The 17,476-nt window shown below is 45.4% G+C and overlaps 1 protein-coding gene across 3 annotated transcripts; it reads right to left on the reverse strand.

Moving 5' to 3' along the window:
• Window positions 1–3,893: 3,893 nt before the first annotated feature.
• On the reverse strand, window positions 3,894–17,260 carry LOC100451562 (pregnancy-specific beta-1-glycoprotein 7). 3 transcript variants are annotated; one of them, XM_009232675.4, is made up of 6 exons: window positions 16,713–17,254; window positions 15,112–15,477; window positions 9,194–9,472; window positions 6,181–6,459; window positions 5,526–5,780; window positions 3,894–4,578 (listed from the first exon to the last, which is right to left on the reverse strand). In XM_009232675.4, exons 1-6 carry the CDS (start codon window positions 16,774–16,776, stop codon window positions 4,562–4,564), a joined length of 1,260 nt encoding a protein of 419 aa, XP_009230950.1. In that variant the 5' UTR covers window positions 16,777–17,254; the 3' UTR covers window positions 3,894–4,561. The 3 variants fall into 3 exon arrangements, with proteins under 3 accessions (XP_009230950.1, XP_063576187.1, XP_009230952.1); XM_063720117.1 differs by lacking the exon at window positions 3,894–4,578 and having other exon boundaries at window positions 4,627–5,780; window positions 16,713–17,260; XM_009232677.4 differs by lacking the exons at window positions 3,894–4,578; window positions 5,526–5,780; window positions 6,181–6,459 and adding an exon at window positions 8,447–8,792 and having other exon boundaries at window positions 9,188–9,472; window positions 16,713–17,256.
• Window positions 17,261–17,476: the final 216 nt, after the last annotated feature.

Consider the following 17,476-nt stretch of genomic DNA (forward strand, 5'->3'; position numbering starts at 1 on the left):
AAATCTTCGAGGCATCTCTCCTGCTTGGTGTGCTGGGCTCCCCTCTCTCCTGCTGCTTTCCTTAAACTGATAATTCTGACATTCGCCCTCACATTTAAAGTGACCACCTCTCTGTCACAGCGTGAGCTCCTGGTCCCAGTGTTTGCTGCTTGCTTTCAACACATCCATTAAAGCTCCCTGCTGGAAACCTGTCAGATAACACCCTGGACTTAATAAAGCCATTGGCTTACCGGTCTCTTCTCTCTTCCCTGCCTGGGCTCACTGACCTCTGTGTCTGTGGTCTCCAGGTGTGCCGAATGCTCCCTAGTGTCTGTAAGTAGTAAAAATACTTACATTTTCACGTTGTGGTTGTATCATTGTAGCCTCACACGCCATCCAGGGCCTGACATTGAGGCTGCCCTATGGGACCCTGTGCTGGTTGTTCCTCTGCTGGAGCTCTCATTCTGGGGCCTCTGGTTCTCCTGGGGACAGGAGCTTCCAGCTAACTTGATTGAAATACTGATGCCTTTCATTAAAACACTGGGTCAGATGATGTATTCATGGGGTTCAGCTGCCATACACACACCTTAGCCTGGATGAATTATATAATAGAAGTCTATTTTTCACACTTCTGTGAATAATGTGCTATTTTTACCACTTTAAAATACACAATCAAGTGAAATTAACCACATACACAGTGTTAAATTACCATCACCACTATTTTTCCTAGAAAAGTTTTATCATTTTAAACTGAAACTTTGTATCTTTTAAACAATAACTCCCTGTATGTTCCACCCTAGATTTTGATCATCTCTTCTCTGTCTCTATGAATTTGCCTATTCTTGATGTTTCATATAAATGGAATTATGCAATTATGTTATTTGTTTCTGACATATTTCACTTAGCATAATGTTTCCAAAGTCCATGCATGTTCCAGCGAGCGTCAGGGCTTCATTCCTCTTTATGGCAGATTAACATTCTGTTGTACGTGTCACCATATTTATTTATTCGTGTGTTGATAAGGGCTTGGATTGTTTTCATATTTTATCTTTTGTGAATAATGCTGCAATCAACATTCCCATCCGAGTACCTGTTTGAGTCCCCGGATTTAATTCTTTGGGTATATACCTAGGAATGGATGTTGTTTCAAATGAGAATTGTATGATTAGCTTTTTGAAGAACAGGAAAACTGTTTCTCCTAGCAGCTGTACCTTTTTATATTCTCACCAGCAATGTATGAGGATTCCAAACTCTACATAATGCTGCTACTTGTTATGTAACATTTTAAAAGAATGGTAGCCAGTTTTGTAGGTGTGATGTGGTGTCTCACTGCAGCTTTGCCTTTGTGTTTTCCAAATGACTAATGATGTTGTGTATCTTTTCATGTCCTTCTTGACTATTTGTATATCTTCTTTGAAGAAATGTCTATTTGAGACTTTTGCACATTTATAAATTGGATGGTTTGTCCTTTTGTTATTGAGTTGTAGCTAGTTCTTGATATTATCTGTACATGAAAACTGCCTATATGTGGTTTGCAAATATTTTCTCTCATTCTGTGTGTATTCATTATTTTTTTGGTAATTTCCTTTGATGTACAAAAGGCTCACATCTTGATAAAGCCCAATTTATCTTGTTTTTCTTGTTTCTCATGCTTTTGTATGATATCTAAGAACCTATTGCACATTTGTGGTCATCAATATTTACCTCTATGTCTATATTAAGATGTTTTTATGGTTATAGGTCTTATATTTATCTCACTGATTAGTTTTTTTTAGAGAATTGTTTGATATGGTGGGAGGTAGAGTTATCTAAATTCACTGTTTTGCATGTGGTTGTCTAGTTGTTTCTGCACTATCATATGAAAGGAGAACTGTTCCTCCACTAAATTGTCTTGACACCCTCTTGAAAGAGCAATTGACCATAAGTGTGAGGGCTTATTTCTAGACTCTCAATTCTATCCCATTTGTGTTCATGTCTATTCATTTGCCAGCAGCTTTTGTCTATTGTTTTTCCAGCAGCTTCCCTTTTAATAGTTGTACTCTTTTGTGAGATCTCAAATAAGAAAGTTGAAGTACTACAATTTATTTTGGCAAGATTGTTTTGACTATTCAGGGGTACTTTTTTGAAAGGTGGGGAGGCCCATGTTTCACAATTGGGAAAGCCTTTTCTGTCTTCTTCCTGGGGAAATTTCAGAGAACCTTTTAAGAAACTTTATCTAAGTAGGTAAACTGTCACCACTTTATTTGCTGAAGTGCTATGTTAAAGTGTGCATTGCCTCTTGTGGAGGAATTGTGAGACCCTGGAAGCACTTGCCCACGTAGTGAGAGACAGTGAATTCCATGATGAGGGGCAGAGAGAATATTGTTTTCAGATACAGTGTTGTTGGGGGAGTTGTATACATCTCAACTTTTTATGTCTCTGTAGATTGGGTTTAGGGACCAGTCCCACAGTGTTGGTGAGATTTTCTCCCCATGTGTGGAGATGAGAGATTGAAGAAATAAAGACACAAGACAAAGAGATAAAAGAAAAGACAACTGGGACCAAGGGACCACTACCACCAGGATGCAGAGACGGGTAGTGGCCCCGAATGCCAGGCTGCGCTGATATTTATTGGATACAAGACAAAGGGGCAGGATAAGGAGTGTGAACCATCTCCAATGATAGGTAAGTCCACATGAGTCACATGTCCACTGGACAGGGGGCCCTTCCCTGCCTGGTAGCTGAGGCAGAGAGAGAGAGGAGAAAGACAGAGAGAGCTTACACCATTATTTCTGCTTATTAGAGACTTTTAGTACTTTCACTAATTTGCTACTGCTAACTAAACGGCAGAGCCAGGTGTACAGGATGGAAAACGAAGGCGGACTAGGAGCGTGACCACTGAAGCACAGCATCAACTGCGGGTGGACCTGACTAATGTCAGGCCCTCCACAAGAGGTGGAGGAGTAGAGTCTTCTCTAAACTCCCCCAGGGAAAGGGAGACTCCCTGTCCTGGTCTGCTAAGTAGCGGGTGGTTTTCCTTGACATTGAGGCTACCACTAGACCATGGTCCGCTTGGCAATGGGTGTCTTCCCAGATGCTGGCGTTACCGCTAGATGAAGGAGCCCTCTAGTGGCCCTGTCTGGGCATAACAGAAGGCTTGCACTCTTGTCTTCTGGTCACTTCTCACTGTGTCTCCTCAGCCCCTATCTCTGTATGGCTTGGCTTTTCCTAGGGTATGATTATAGAGCGAGGATTATTATAATATTGGAATAAAGAGTAATTTCTACCAAATAATGATTAATGATATTCATATATATCATATCTAAGATCTATATCTGGTATAACTCTTCTTCTTTTATATTTTATGATACTGGAACAGCTCATGCCCTCGGTCTCTTGCCTCAGCACCTGGGTGGCTTGCCGCCCACAAGTGGGCATCTCCATTGGACACAGTAGGTTTTGAAATCGTTGTTTATCCTCTGTGGTCTGGGTCTTGGCTTACCTGTTAGCTGCAGCTGAAAGAGGTGTCTACTAAAGCAATGACACCTGTGGGGAGAAGAAGGGTTCAGCAGAGTGAAAGTAGCTGGGGCTCAGAGAAGCCAGGAAAGTCCGAATCTTAGAAACTGTGGGTCAGCAGATGGGTGTCCTCAGGGGTAAATGGGCCATGTCGGTAGCTACTGCAGTGGACTGGAAGAAGGTAAGGGATGCTGGGTATCCCATGTTCTCTCTCAGCTCTGCAGCTGACGATTTGGGCCCTGGGCTGGTACGGCCCTGCAGCAGGGGAAGGGTGTACAGGAATGGCTGCATATCAGGACCAAGTCCATGTCATCTTCTTAGGCATTGTTACTGCAGATGGAGGATTCTGTTCAGAGACCTGGCCTAGTCACATGGGAGGGCCCACCCCATTCTTTTAAAATTATTTTAAGAGAACAGTATTAGCAAATGTGATACATGTTTTATTCTGCTAGAATCAGTATTACTGTCACGTTTTACAATGTATCTCTTAGGAAATGGTGAGAGCCATCCACACAATGTGCATTTAAAGGGGACTCTACTATAATTTCAGCTTTCCTACTCTTTCTAGAAATCATCTTCTCTGTAAACACACAGGCAATATCTCTGTGTTCATTTCTATTGGGAGCCCTGTATGCAAGATGGAGAGAGCCACATTTCCCCTTGAGATGTTATGTAAAAGTGTGAGGTTGAGATGACATATCTAACACTCTGTTGTTACCCTCAGAAACTACTACATGTGAAATTCTAATGACTGCATTATCCTGCCCAGTGAAAGGGGCAGGCATGAGCAAGGATAGTTAAGAGCGGTGAGAGCCTCATCCTGATGGGGATTCTTATTCTGACATCTTGGGAAAAACTGTCCACTGTGTGAAGTCATCAACTTGTCCTGGTTTACAGTTTGAGCGGTTGTTGTTATGGTGTCGAATATTTTGTTGAATTCTGAGTGGCTCACGCTTCAGGTACAAGGGTTTTCCCATGAAATTTACGTTGAGTTGTCCACCTCCGTCTTACAAGGCTTCTGGAACAGAGTGGGTCTTGCTCTTCGTGATTCCATGGGAGAAAATGGAATTGGAGGAACTAGTAGAATTCAGGGTAATGTCCGGTCTACAGGTGGATAATAAAGACAGAGAAACAATGAACAGAGCTGCAATCTCACAACAGGTGTACTACAGTTTTATTTTGCACATAATTTTTCTCTTTATGAGCATCTCTAGTTTTACCAATGCTAATTTCGGTAGAATAAGTTTGTTTGCAAAATAGGTTGAGTTTCTTCAAACGTGGTCTGATTCTTTATATAAGTGCAGCAGGATTGGTAATGGACCATGTAGGCTCTCTTTTAAAATTTTCTTTGCTCTAAGTTTTATAAGGAATCTCAGATTAAACTTTTACAAAACTCTTGAGACTAGGAAGCCAAACCAAGGCTGACTTCAGACTTTGCCTGCAGTTCATATTGGTTCATTCTATCTATATTCTTAAATATAACATCCCAGTCTAAGCCTTGGAAATATAACAAATGATTTCAAATGTGTCCTGTAACAAAGAGAGCAGACTGTTACTGTACTTGTGCAAATATGTGTATTACAATAAACACATCAATACTCATGAGTAGTTGCCCAATTCTGGGGCAGTCTGGTAGAGAGGAAAAGTAAATGTTTCAATTATCGTTCCCAGAAGTATAGTTTATCGAACCGCTATAAGCTATAGATAGATTAAAAGAGAAAAATTCCATAAATCTAGAAAACAAACCATTTAAAGAATCAGCAAATTTTCAAATAAAAATCATAAAAACATTATCCTCTTTATTATGAATTATGTCAATGAAATCAATATTTTTCCTGCTTGGTCTAGGCTGTGAATTTTATGACAATATCAGCCTGTTTCTTAAAGTTTTGGAAGTTCTTAGACAAATTGGGAGGGTTCAGGAGGAGAATTTGATTTACTAGTGCCCATGGGACACAGGGTGGGAATAAAAATGTTTTCCTGACTCTTTTCTGAAAGCCAGTTAGACTCCACCTGAAACCCTATTGCCAAGGATGCTGGGAACCACTTACCAGAGACTTTGACTGTCACGGATTTGGAGCTTTCCTTGCCAGTGGCTGGGTTACGAACAGAGCAAGCATAGAGCCCGCTATGCTTTGTAGTAATCTGGGGGATAGAGAGCTTTTCTCCTGATAGCTGAAACTTCCCATTAATTGTCCAAGAATACTGTGCCGGTGGGTTAGAGTCCGCGAAGCAGGACAAGTAGAGGTTTTCTCCTGAACGGTAATAGGTGAATGAAGGGTAAATTCTGGGGAGGTCTGGACCGTCTGGAGCAAAGAGAATAAAGCCACAGGTGATGTCATCCAAGGGAAGGGGATGCTCCTGGTCTCTTAAAGGGACACAGTGACCCTCTGAGCCAAGACACACCCTCAAGTCCCAGCCAAACCCCCTCTAGGTTCACTGAGCCGAAGCCTGAGGTATTCACCTGTTTCTCCCATCAGAAGCTGTAGTCCCCAAGTCTCCCATGACAACAGCATCCCCTCCCCTTATATTCTTGGTTAAGTCTGTGCCTACCCAGGTTTTCCCAGGGCAGGGAGTCATGGCCAGCTCAGATGTCCAGAAGTAAAGGTGTCTATACTTGGACCAGAGAGAGACTGAGAGGCCTGGCCTCTGCTCATTTGGATATAAGCTGGTGGCCTGGAGCACAGAGGAACAAAAGATACTCACAGAGGACATTCAGGGTGACTGGGTTACTCTGGATGCCACCATATCGGTCTCGTATTTCACATTGATAGGGTCCTGTTTCATTTCTCGTGACACTGGGTAGAATGAGGATCCTGTTTTCAATGGGTTGCTTTAAGCTGGGACTGACTGGGAGGCTCTGACCTTTAAGCCACCACATGTAGGTGTAGTTCTCACTCTTAGGTTCACAGGTGAAGGTTAAGACATCCTTATTCTCCCTGGGATTTATGTTGTTGATGGTGATGTAGGGCTTGGGCAGCTTCGCTGTGTGGATAACAGAGAGAAGATCGTCCTGTGTGGCACCGTTGATTCCTCCACAGGCATCCTTCAATCAGAGTTGGCATCTCCCACCTCTCAGCACACCTGAGTCCTTGAAAGCCAATAGCTGGTGCATTTGTCACAAGACAGATGCATGATGATCTAAGGGCTCAAAGTCTGAGAGGCCGCCTGCTCTGTCTTTGGGAAGCACAGACTTTCTCAAGTGTCAATTGAGCAGCAGTGTTCTGTCATGGACAGACACGTTAGTGGAAGTCACAGCCCCTGGTACCCCTCCCAGTCCCTCCCTAATCAGTTGACTGGCTGGCTCACCTTGGGTTCCTTACCTGGAATGTGCAACTGCTGGGCCCCTTCCAAATTCCATCCTACTTTGCCCCCCTAGATGTGATTTCTCTGCAGCTTCCATTTCCAAGGACGTTCTAGAAATGTGTAATAATGGGACTTCCCATTGTCCTGAAACCCTGAAGATAATGAGCAGCCTGGCCTGGGACTGGATGTTTCAGCAGAAATAACACAGGGGAGACCAGAGTCAAGCCTGGAGGTCAGTTCAGTCAGCAGGCAGTGGAGGCACAAAGTGGGGCAGTTTTTTGCAGGTATTTCATGAGGACTTACCTGATCCAGTGACCTCTAAAGATAGAGCAGAGTGCAAGGAATGATCTAGAAAAGGTGAAGGGGACAGGCAAGAGCTGGTGGCTTTGGAGCAGAACCATGTTTCCTGTCCTGGATTCTTTAAGTTTCCTCTCCTTCTGAAGAGGGCAGGTGAGGACCTTGTGGATCTTTCCAGAAATACATGTGGACATTTGCAAATGCAGAACTGACTGGTGGAAAGGGTGGGAGTGAACTGCTGTAAATCTGGTCCTCATGGACCATGTGTGTTTGGTGGATATGAGACAAATTTGGAGAGAAGTTTTGCAAATATTTTCTTTCACTGGACATTCTACTCTCTGATTCCATGGGTTTGACTACTCTAGGGACCTCATGTAAGTGGATTCCAGAGTGAATGTGAGAAGAGACTGCTGGTTGCTAGGAGCTGGGAGTGGGGAGAATCAGAAGTTGTTCATGGGTGTGCAGTTTCAGTTATGCAAGCTGGGGAGGTTCTAGAGATCTGCTGTAGAGCTTGATGCCTATAGTTCACACAGATTGAGTATTTCTTATGCATAAGGCTTAGGACAAAAAGTGTTTTGGATTTCTGATATTTTTTGATTCTGAACTATTTCTCGTATACTTACTGGTTTAGCAACTCAAATCTGAAAGATTGAAAATCTAAAATGCTTCAGTGAGCATTTCTTTTCTGCATCAGATTAGTAGGCAAAAGTGGGAGGTGATAAGCTGAAGATGTTCTTGCCCTTTTTTTTTTCTCTCACCACGTTTCTAGCTTGGTGATTAGTTTTCGGTCAATTCCATACTGGCCGTGCTGCACTCATATATTTTTGAAGGCTTTGGGATGTGAGAAAGGCTGATTTCTATTTTCTATGTCATCAGAACTTTCCATCTTTTCATGGTTCCATCTTTTTCTCAGTGTTTGTGTTGTGGTAGTCATTAATAAGAGCCTGTGAGGTCAGATTTAGGACAGAGTTTTGTAATTCTGCAAAAAATGTTGCTGGGATTCTGGTAGGGGTTGCAATGAATCTGCAACTCACTTTGGGTAGTATTGTCTTTCTAACAATATTGATTCTTCCAAACCATGAAAATGAAATGTCTTTCAATATATTGATATCGTCTTTAATTTCTTTCAGCAATGTTTTGTAGTTTTCAAGGTATAATCATTTGACCTTTTTGGTTAAATTTATTGCAAAATATGTTATCTCTTTTGATGTTAATGTGATTTGAAATTCTTTTCTTAATTTCCTTTCAGATTGTTCATTGTTAGTGTATAGTCTAAAGAGTGATCTAGAAAGAGTGAAGGGGACAGGCAAAGCTGGTGGTTTTGGAGCAGAAACATATTCCCTGTCCTGGGTTTTTGATTTTCCCTGTCCCTTTGCAGAGGGCAGGTGGGTGGCTCTTCCCTGACAGCTAGATAGACTTGGCTGGAAAATATATTGGCAATGCTCCAGGGATCCACTTACCAGGGACTATGATCCTCTTGATTATGAGATTTGTTCCACCAGTGGCTGAGTTATGGATGAAACAGACATAGACCCCTCTATATGTTTTAGTGATTTGGGGGATAAAGAACACTTGTGCTGATTGCTGGAACTTCCCATCAATCAGCCAAGAATGCTCTGCCAGTGGGTGAGAGTCTGTGAGGCAGGAGATCTTGGGGACTTCCCCTGTATGGTAATAGGTGTATGAGGAAGAAATGGTGGGGGCATCCAGGCCGTGTGGAGCAAAGAGAATAAAGTCACAGGTGATATTGTCAGAGGGAAGGGAAAATCCTGGTCTGTGGAAGGGCCACAGTGACCCTGTGAGCCAAGCCACAACACTGAAATCCCAGCCAAATCCCCGCTGCATTCACGGATCTGGAGCTTGAGACATTCACCTGTTTCTCCCATCAGAAGCTGTGGACACTGAGTCTCCCATGACAGGAGCAGCCTCTTTTCTCCTATTGTGGATCAAGCCTAGGCCCTACTCTGGTTTGCCTGTGGCAGAAAGTCATGGACAGTTTTGATGTCCAGAGGTAAAGGTCTCTGAACTTGGACCTGAGAGGGACTGAGAGGCCTGGCCTCTGGCCACGTGTATTTGGAATGGCAGCCTGGCTCACAGAGGAACAGAAGATACTCACGGAGGAGATTCAGGGTGACTGGGTCACTGCGGCTGGCACTCACTGGGTTCCGTATTTCACATTCATAGGGTCCTGTGATATACTTTGTGACCCCAAATAGAAAGAGGGTCCTGTTGGTTTCGGACAGCTGCAACCTGTGAGTCACAGGGAGGCTCTGACCGTTCATCCACCACAGGTAGCTTGCGTCCAGAGTCTCAGGATCACAGGTTAAGATCACAGTCTCCATCGCCTCCCTGGGGTTTAAGTTGCTGCTGGAGATGGAGGGCTTGGGAGTCTCCACTGTGCAGAAAACAGAGAGAAGATTGCCCTGTGTGGCACGTTTGATTCCTCCAATGGCATTTTTCAATCAGAGTTGGCATTTGCCACCTCTGAGCCCACCCAAGTCCTTAAAAGCCCATGGCAGGTGTGTGTGTTACAAGACAGATGCATGGCAATCTGAGGACTCAGGGATTGTGAGGCTGCCTGCTTTATGTGGGAGAAGCACAGACTTTCTCAAGTGTGAATTGAGGAGCAGCATTGGGTCATGGAAAGACACAGGACCAGCAGTCACAGCCCCTGGTGCCTCTCTGAGTCCCTCCATCTCCAACTGCCTGCCTGGCCCACCCTGTGGTCCTCACTTGGAGCATGCAGTGCTGGAATCTTCTTAGCTTCAGTCTTACTGTGCTCCCCGAGGTACATTTTCTCTGCAGCTTCCCTTTCCAAGGATATCCTGGAGATGGATGATGGAACTTCCCATTGTCCTTAAACCCTTTTGGTACTGGAAAGCCTGGCCTGGGACTGGGTACTTCAGCAGAAATAACACCGGGGAGACCAGAGTCAAGCCTGGAGGTCAATTCAGTCATCAGACAGTGGAGCCACAAGGTGGGGCAGTTTTCCCAGGTGTCTCAGAGTGACTGACTTGAGCCAGTGACCTCTAAAGATAGAGCAGAGTCCAAGAAATGACCTACAAAGAGTGAAGGGGACAGGCAAGAGCTGATAGCTTTGGACCAAGACCATGTTCCTCTTCTGGGTCCATGATGCTCCCTTCCCCCTGTAGAGGGCAGGTGAGTAGCATGTGGATCTTTCTAGAAATACATGTGGATGTTTGCAAATGCAGAACTGTCTGGTGGAAAGGGCGAACATGAGCTGATGATGGAAGTCTGTCCCTCGTGGACCATATGTGTTTGGTGGATATTAGAACAATATTTGGGAAGAAGTCTTGCAGATATTTTCTCTCTTTAGACATTCTACTGTCTGATTCTGAGTTTGACTACTCTATGTACCTCATATCAGTGGATTCTAGAGTGAATCAGAGAGTAGAATGGTAGTTTCCAGGAGCTGGGATCAGGGGAATAGGGCGTCGTTCTGCGGGTGTGTGGGTTCAGTTATGCAGGATGAGGAGGTTCTAGCGATCTCCTGTACAGCCTCATGCCTATAGTTCATTCAGATAAAGTGCTCCTTATGCAGAAAGCTTAAAACAAAGTGTTTTCAATTTCTATTTTTTTTATTTTGGAATATTTGCAGTGTATGTACTGGTTTAGCATCCCAAATCTGAAAAATTTAAAATCCAAAATGTGCCAGTGAGCACTTCTTTTTAGCATCATGTCTGTGGTCAGAAGTGTTGAGTTTTGGAGAGTTTCAGATTTTGGATTTCTGGATTTGGGATGCACAATTTGTAATACTATAATTTTCCCATAGAAAGTTGTGAGGAGTTTAAACCTCATGTTATGTTCTGACTCTAGTAACAAAAAAAAAATAGTGGAGGAAACATTAAAATGTTTTCATAAGTAGAAATGTTTACTGACGGTCCAAACATGTAAGATCAATTGCTGGTAGTAGTAGTTTCTCTAAAGACCAAAATAAGGTTTAGATGTGCCATGAATTCCAGCAGGATCACATTATGCTCAAAGAAAGATGCCAAAGGTGATTTGAAATCAGCAACTCCTTAAATAGTGAGAGTCCAGTAAAAAGGACAAAACTGGTCAGTGCGTCAATTACATAAAGTGAGGAATGATGCCAAATTAAAAGAAGTGATGTGTGTTATGTTAGTAAATATAGAAAGAACTCCCTGCTTCTACTCTCTGTGCAGAGTTAGGAAAAATGGGGAGGACCCCAAAACAGGTATGTGAAATGCTTTCTTCATTTTCTCTTAAGTTCAGGAAACACCATTAGAGTTTAAGTTTGTGTGAATTAGGAAGAGTCTAAGTGAGATACCAATGGCTCTTGTGACTCCCCACACGAAGGACTCCAACTCACGAAAACGGCATCATCATGAGGAAACAGTTGTATGTGGCACAGGCAGTAAAACTCTCAGATGGCACCCACCTGGCCACCTCCAACTGGTCCCCAAAACCACCAGTTTTCCCATTACGTGTATGTTACAGCCTTTGTAGTTGTCCTACAACTATAAAATATAAAAATTGCTGTTGTCAATACAAAATATTAAATATGAAGTTGAATATGTTGTTCCACTTTTTTTCCCTCACTCTTTTTGAACTTTCCTGTTTCAGTTTTGGAGGTTTCTATTGACACATCCTCAAGCTAGGGATTCTTTCCTCAGCTGTGTGCAGTCTACCAGTAAGCATTAAAAGCATTCTTCATTTTTCTAACGCCATTTTTTTCCTGAGACAGAGTCTCGCTCTGTCACCCAGGCTGGAGTGCAGTGGCATGATCTCAGCTCACTGCAAGCTCCGCCTCCTGGGTTCACACCATTCTCCTGCCTCGGCCTCCCAAGTAGCTGGGACTACAGGCGCCCGCCACCACACCCAGCTAATTTTTTGTACTTTTAATAGAGATGGGCTTTCACCATGTTAACCAGGATGGTCTGCATCTCCTGACCTTTTGCCTGCCTCGGCCTCCCAAAGTGCTGGGATTATAGGTGTGAGCCACTGTGCCCAGCCATCTCTGAAGGATTTTAACAAGCTTTTGACTTTTGAGTTTGTTCAGCTTTTTACTTAGTGTTAGAACCGAGTGACAAATTCCAAGCTTGTTATATGCCTGACAGGAAGCCAGAAGTCTCTAGGAAGTGACCAGAGAATGTGAGCTCCATAGAAGGTTGAGGATGGAGTCACGAGTGAAACGGGTGAAATGAGCCCATGGGCTTTGGGGACTGCAGGCCTGTCCAGCCTCTGACACCCTGGTGAGTCAGTGCAAAGACTACAACAGTGACAGCAAACTAGCATGGCTGACTCCATCTGGCATCTAGTCTCAGGCTGGCTGTCCTCACTCATTCCTGGGCATAGGCCAGGCTAACCTTGGGAGGAATTTAGTTTATGGTTTAACTTTGAAGAAGAATGATAATAGTTCCTCCATAAAACTAACACCGTTACTTTGCCCAGGGACTGCCTTTGTCAAACTAGTGAAAGACCATGAGATTAAGATTATAGGAGGGAACTGAATTCTGCTCAAATGTTGGCACAGTTTCTTTAATCCCTGACTGCTCCAGTGTCATTTGGCCAGAGTTTACAAAATTTGTAAGTAATTGCTCCTATAGATAACATCGCTGTTGTAGAACATGAGATTGGTCTTTTGAGATGTTTCTCATTCTTTTGCATTCTGGCAACCGGCTGACCTCATCCATACTCCGCCAGTCATGTGGATCCTACCTAGAAGTGGATTCAAGGACAAACAGATCATTTCCCTCCGCCCGCATGATTCCATCACCAAACAATCAGCAGTATTCATTTTTTAGTCCTGTGCCCCTGAAACTGTCCTTGAAAATCTCTAAACCCTGATCCACTGGGGAGGCTGATTTGAGTAATAATAAACCTCCGTCCTCCTGTTTGGCAGACTTGGATTCGTTAAAATCTTTCTTTACTACAAATCACCATTTCAATAATTTGTGTGTGTGTGTGTGTGTGTGTGTGTGCGCAGGAGGCCAGAAGAACTTCTCTGGCAATGATAAGAGTGGGTGGAGGAACTGCCTATCCCTGTCCCATGGTCTTGTCCACAGGTCAGCCTCACAAAGGGAAAGAGCCCTGGATGGGAATACAGTGGAAGCTCATTCTCTTAGTGATCTGGGGAGACTGGCTCGAGAGGAAGCCTGGCAGGAGTGGTAACTCCAGGTGATTTCTGCACCTTTCCTATTTCCTGGGAGGTGGGCCAGGCCACAGTGTTAGCGGGAAGGGAACGGAATAGCCAGCATCGTTGGAGGGAGTGTCTGGGGAAGGCCTAGGGGTGGAGGAAGAAGCTGTGCGGGACAGGGCTTCCCAGACAGAATGAAGTGGGAGGAAGATGAGGGACATAGAGAAGGAGAGAGATGTAGAGACACCATGTCAGTGAGCAGTGAGGGCTACACTGACTTCAGCGACCCCAGGGACCAGGTGCCCCCAGTTCCACAGTCCAGGACCAAGGAGCCCTGAGAACTCTCCGGTGGCCAAAGTGCTTCAGAGTCACATGCGGTGGGGTGGCTTTAGGGGCAAGAGTTAGTGGGGGGATGAAACATGGGTGTCAGCCTCTGAAGGACAAGGGACAGGTGTGGCTAGAACCTCCTAGGATACTGCATCCAAGATCCCATCTCTAAAGAGGTTTTGGATTATTCATTTCTTCATTCCATTCCTTCATTTGTTACGTGAGAACTGCTGAGTGTGTGTCTCTCACTGGGCCTGTGCTGGTGCAGGGTGTGAGTGGGCAAAGAAAACAAGGTCCTCTCGTTGATCCTCCCATGAGAGTGACATGGACTCTTTGGGAAACACAGGATTTCATGTTCAGTGATGGGGGTTAAGATCTGAGGGGGAGGCCTGGACATTTTTTTTGCACTGACTCTGATGGTTGAGGCAGGTGATTTAGTTCTGGAGTACAGACTAATCAGCTGACCATTTGCTCTCACTCCTCTGAGGTATGGATGCCTAAGAAGAGAGGATTTGAGCCAATAAATGACTATGTGGTCCTTGGAACCCAGTAAGCCCTCACTTCTGGTAGAGGAGACGATGGGCCTGTGGCTGCAGACAGACCTCATGTGACCCTGGTCTCCCCTTTGTGTTGGTGTGACTCTGGTTCAGTGACTGTGCCTTCCTGTGCCTCAGTTTTCTCTCAATCAAATAAGATAAATGGCAAATGGACTGTGGCTTTTCATGCTATCTGTGAATAAATGTTAAATTGTTCACAGTCACCTGATCTAATGCTTGGCACAGTGGAGGTGTTCACACAAACAGCATTTATTATTAATTTGCTTCCATGAGAAAGCACCTTTAGGTCAGATCCCTGTGGACAAGCTGCTACCAGGTACATCTTCTCTCTTCTGTTTCTGCTTCTGGGGACATTAGACTTTCTGTGGACTGTCCTAAGCTTCTTAAGGCAGTTGGCTGATGGCCTACAAAGCTTGTCTTTCTGTCCTCTCCACTCTGAGTCTCAGGTGAAGAAAGCTCTGTCCTTGCCCAGATGAGGCTCTGAGGGCTGAGCCCTGGCTGGTGAACAGCTCCAGGAGACACAGCCCTCAGACAGATGGAAAATCCTTGGTCCCAGTGAGCCCTGCCCAAGAAGCCACAACCCAGCCCTGGCACAGGCTCCTCAGCTTTATCTGGAGCAAGGATTTAGGGACAGAGTTCTGGGGTTGAGGCTTCTAGGGCTGAGCATCTTTGAGAGTATCTCAGGGGGCCCCTCAGGCCAAGCCCTACTCAGTTCTCCAGGGTCTTTCTCAGGGTCAAATTTATGAAGAGGGCATGAGGTGCTTGGCTGAGACTGATCTCCTCCTGCTGAGTCCCCCCATCAGACTGTCGTTCCTCTGCAGCAAGTGTCTGCAGGGTCTGGATGCGGGAAAGGAATTCTGATCTATTGAAATTTGTCTCTTCTGTGTGTGTCCTGCACTAAATGCCCAAACCCCAGCATGGGACATAATGCAGAGAGGGACACAGGCAGAGTCCAGGCCTGGCAATCCTGTGTGTGTGAAGTAGAAGTGACCCCTGTGCCCCAACACCCAGGGTTCATGTGGAATCACTTACGGTATAAGGTGAAGGTGAAATGTCCAGTTATTCCTCTAGTCCCATCACCTCGCTTTATGATGTGTAAGGTGTAGGATCCTGCGTCGTCCCGGGTGACATTCTGGATCAACAGGGATGCATTGGAATATACTGTTTCTCGTCCACTGTATGCAGGCCCATATATAATTGTTTGACCGTCTACTACGTATGATGTAATGTAATGGTAGAGGTCCCTCATTTGCCCTTTGTACCAGATGTAGCCAGTAAGATTCTTGGGCAAATTGTGGACAAGTAGAAGAACATCCTTCCCCTCAGAAACTTTGGGTGGCTGGGCTTCAATCGTGACTTGAGCAGTGGTAGGCGTGTTCCAGAAGTTTAAAAGTGATGCTAGGAGGTGGAGAGAGCATCAGTCAATATTGAGACCTATGTATTGGGGTGAGAAGATGGGGCCCTGGGTCCTGAGAAGGTCTCTTCAATCTTCAGCCTTGAAGACACACACACACACACGCACACACACACACACAAAAGGGGCATGTGTGTTTGTGTGTGTGTATGTGTGGTTGTCCTACTATCCTACTAGGTCAAGGTCAGCAGCATGACCCCCATTCCTCCAAGACTTCTGACCTTGGCATTTTTCTGTTTGGAATCCTCTTTCCCAGGGGTCCGCATGGCCCCCTCCACATTGCCCTCAGGTCCTGCTCACATCAGGGCATCCTTAGACTTCTTTCCTGACACCTCCTTCAGAGACCCTGGGTCTTCCCTTTCTGACCTTTCCCTGCTCTGCTCCCTCCAGGGTTCTTGTCATCACCTGACCTCACATTCTAGATCTCTTTGCATGTCTGTCTTCCTCCCCTTGACAGCGTGAGCTCCATGAGGACAGGGACTTTTGTGATCTTGGTTGTACCCCAGTGTCTGGAACAGGCTGTAGACTCCTGTAGATGTGAGAGTTCTCAGGGCCCTCCATGCCCTGGATGTTTTTTTTCCCCACAATTGTTGATGTTTTTTGCTGAGGACAGTGGTTCATGTCCTGCTTATATTTTTATTTGAAGTGTCATCTGATATAGATATTATTATCATTTTTCAACATGTGGTGGCCCCTGATGATTAATCAGGAAAACAGAACACTTAAGATTTTCCTACCTCTTACAATTCCGGTTCAATGTGACTTTCTTATTTTGACCCCTGTCCCTCTCTGATGTATTTTCCCCTATCCAGGCTCCAACAGAGCCTTCTTTCCTTTTTTTCCATTTTTCTAGTTTTTTCTTTTTTTTTTTTTGAGACGGAGTCTCGTACTGTCGCCCAGGCTTTCGTGCAGTGGTGCTATCTAGACTCACTGCCACTTCTGCCTCCCGGGTTCACATGATTCTCCTGCCTCAGCCTCCCGAGTAGCTAGGATTACAGGAGCACACCACCATACCTGGTTAATTTTTTGTATTTTTAGGAGAAACAGTGCTTCACTGTGTTGGCCGGACTGATCTTGAACTCCTGATCTCATGATCCACCCACCTCAGCCTCCCAAAGCACTGGATTGTTTATTTTTTAGAACCCCATCCTCTCCAGGAGACCCCATCCAGTCACTCTGCTTCCTCCTCCTGTCCTCTCCCAGGAAGTTCTCTCCTCACCTGTGAGCAGGAGCCCCTTCCAGGTGATGCGCTGTGTGCAGGGAGGGGATGAGAGGGGCCCCATGGTCTCTGCTGCCTGCGTGTTCTCCTCTGTGGAGATGAGCCTAGGATCCAGAAGCTTCCTGAGCACGTCTGTCGGCTGTGCTGTCCTTCTTCCTTCTGCACTGAGCCTCTTCCCGGGGCAGGAGCACTTCTCAGGCTCATGGGCGGGGTCAGGCCCAGGACACCTCTCTGTCCCCTCCTCTCTCAGTCCTGCCTCCTTGTCCCTCCTTCTGTTTTTCCTTTTGTCTGTGTTTCAGGTCCCTGAGAATTGTGGAGGCCTCTGCCTTTTTCAGCAGTGATTCTTTCACCAAACCTCAACACACACTTTGTGCAGACACAAACATGCGCAAAAACACACACGCACACAGAATAGAAACACACAGACCCACACAGTCCCACACATGCCCTGCAGATTGGGCAGGCAGAGTCCTGGACCTCAGCCTGCTGCTGTCCCCATGGCTCTGGGTCTGGGTGCACATTCACACCTTTTGCCCTCTTTCATCCCCATCTGGCTCTCCCCTGCAGTGCAGGAGGCTGGAGCTGCACCAAGTCCCTGTCACAGTGATGCCCCATTGTGCTGTGGGTGAGGTGTGTGTTGCCTGGTGAGAGGCACCCTTCCTTTCTCTAACCGTGTCTAGCTTGGCTGCAGCTTCCAAGGGTGGACATTCAGGACCTGGGTGTCCCAGAGGAAACTGTCCTTCCTGGAGGTGTGCAGGGTGAAT

Source organism: Pongo abelii, chromosome 20, assembly GCF_028885655.2.
Source record: "Pongo abelii isolate AG06213 chromosome 20, NHGRI_mPonAbe1-v2.0_pri, whole genome shotgun sequence".
NCBI lineage: Eukaryota > Metazoa > Chordata > Mammalia > Primates > Hominidae > Pongo > Pongo abelii.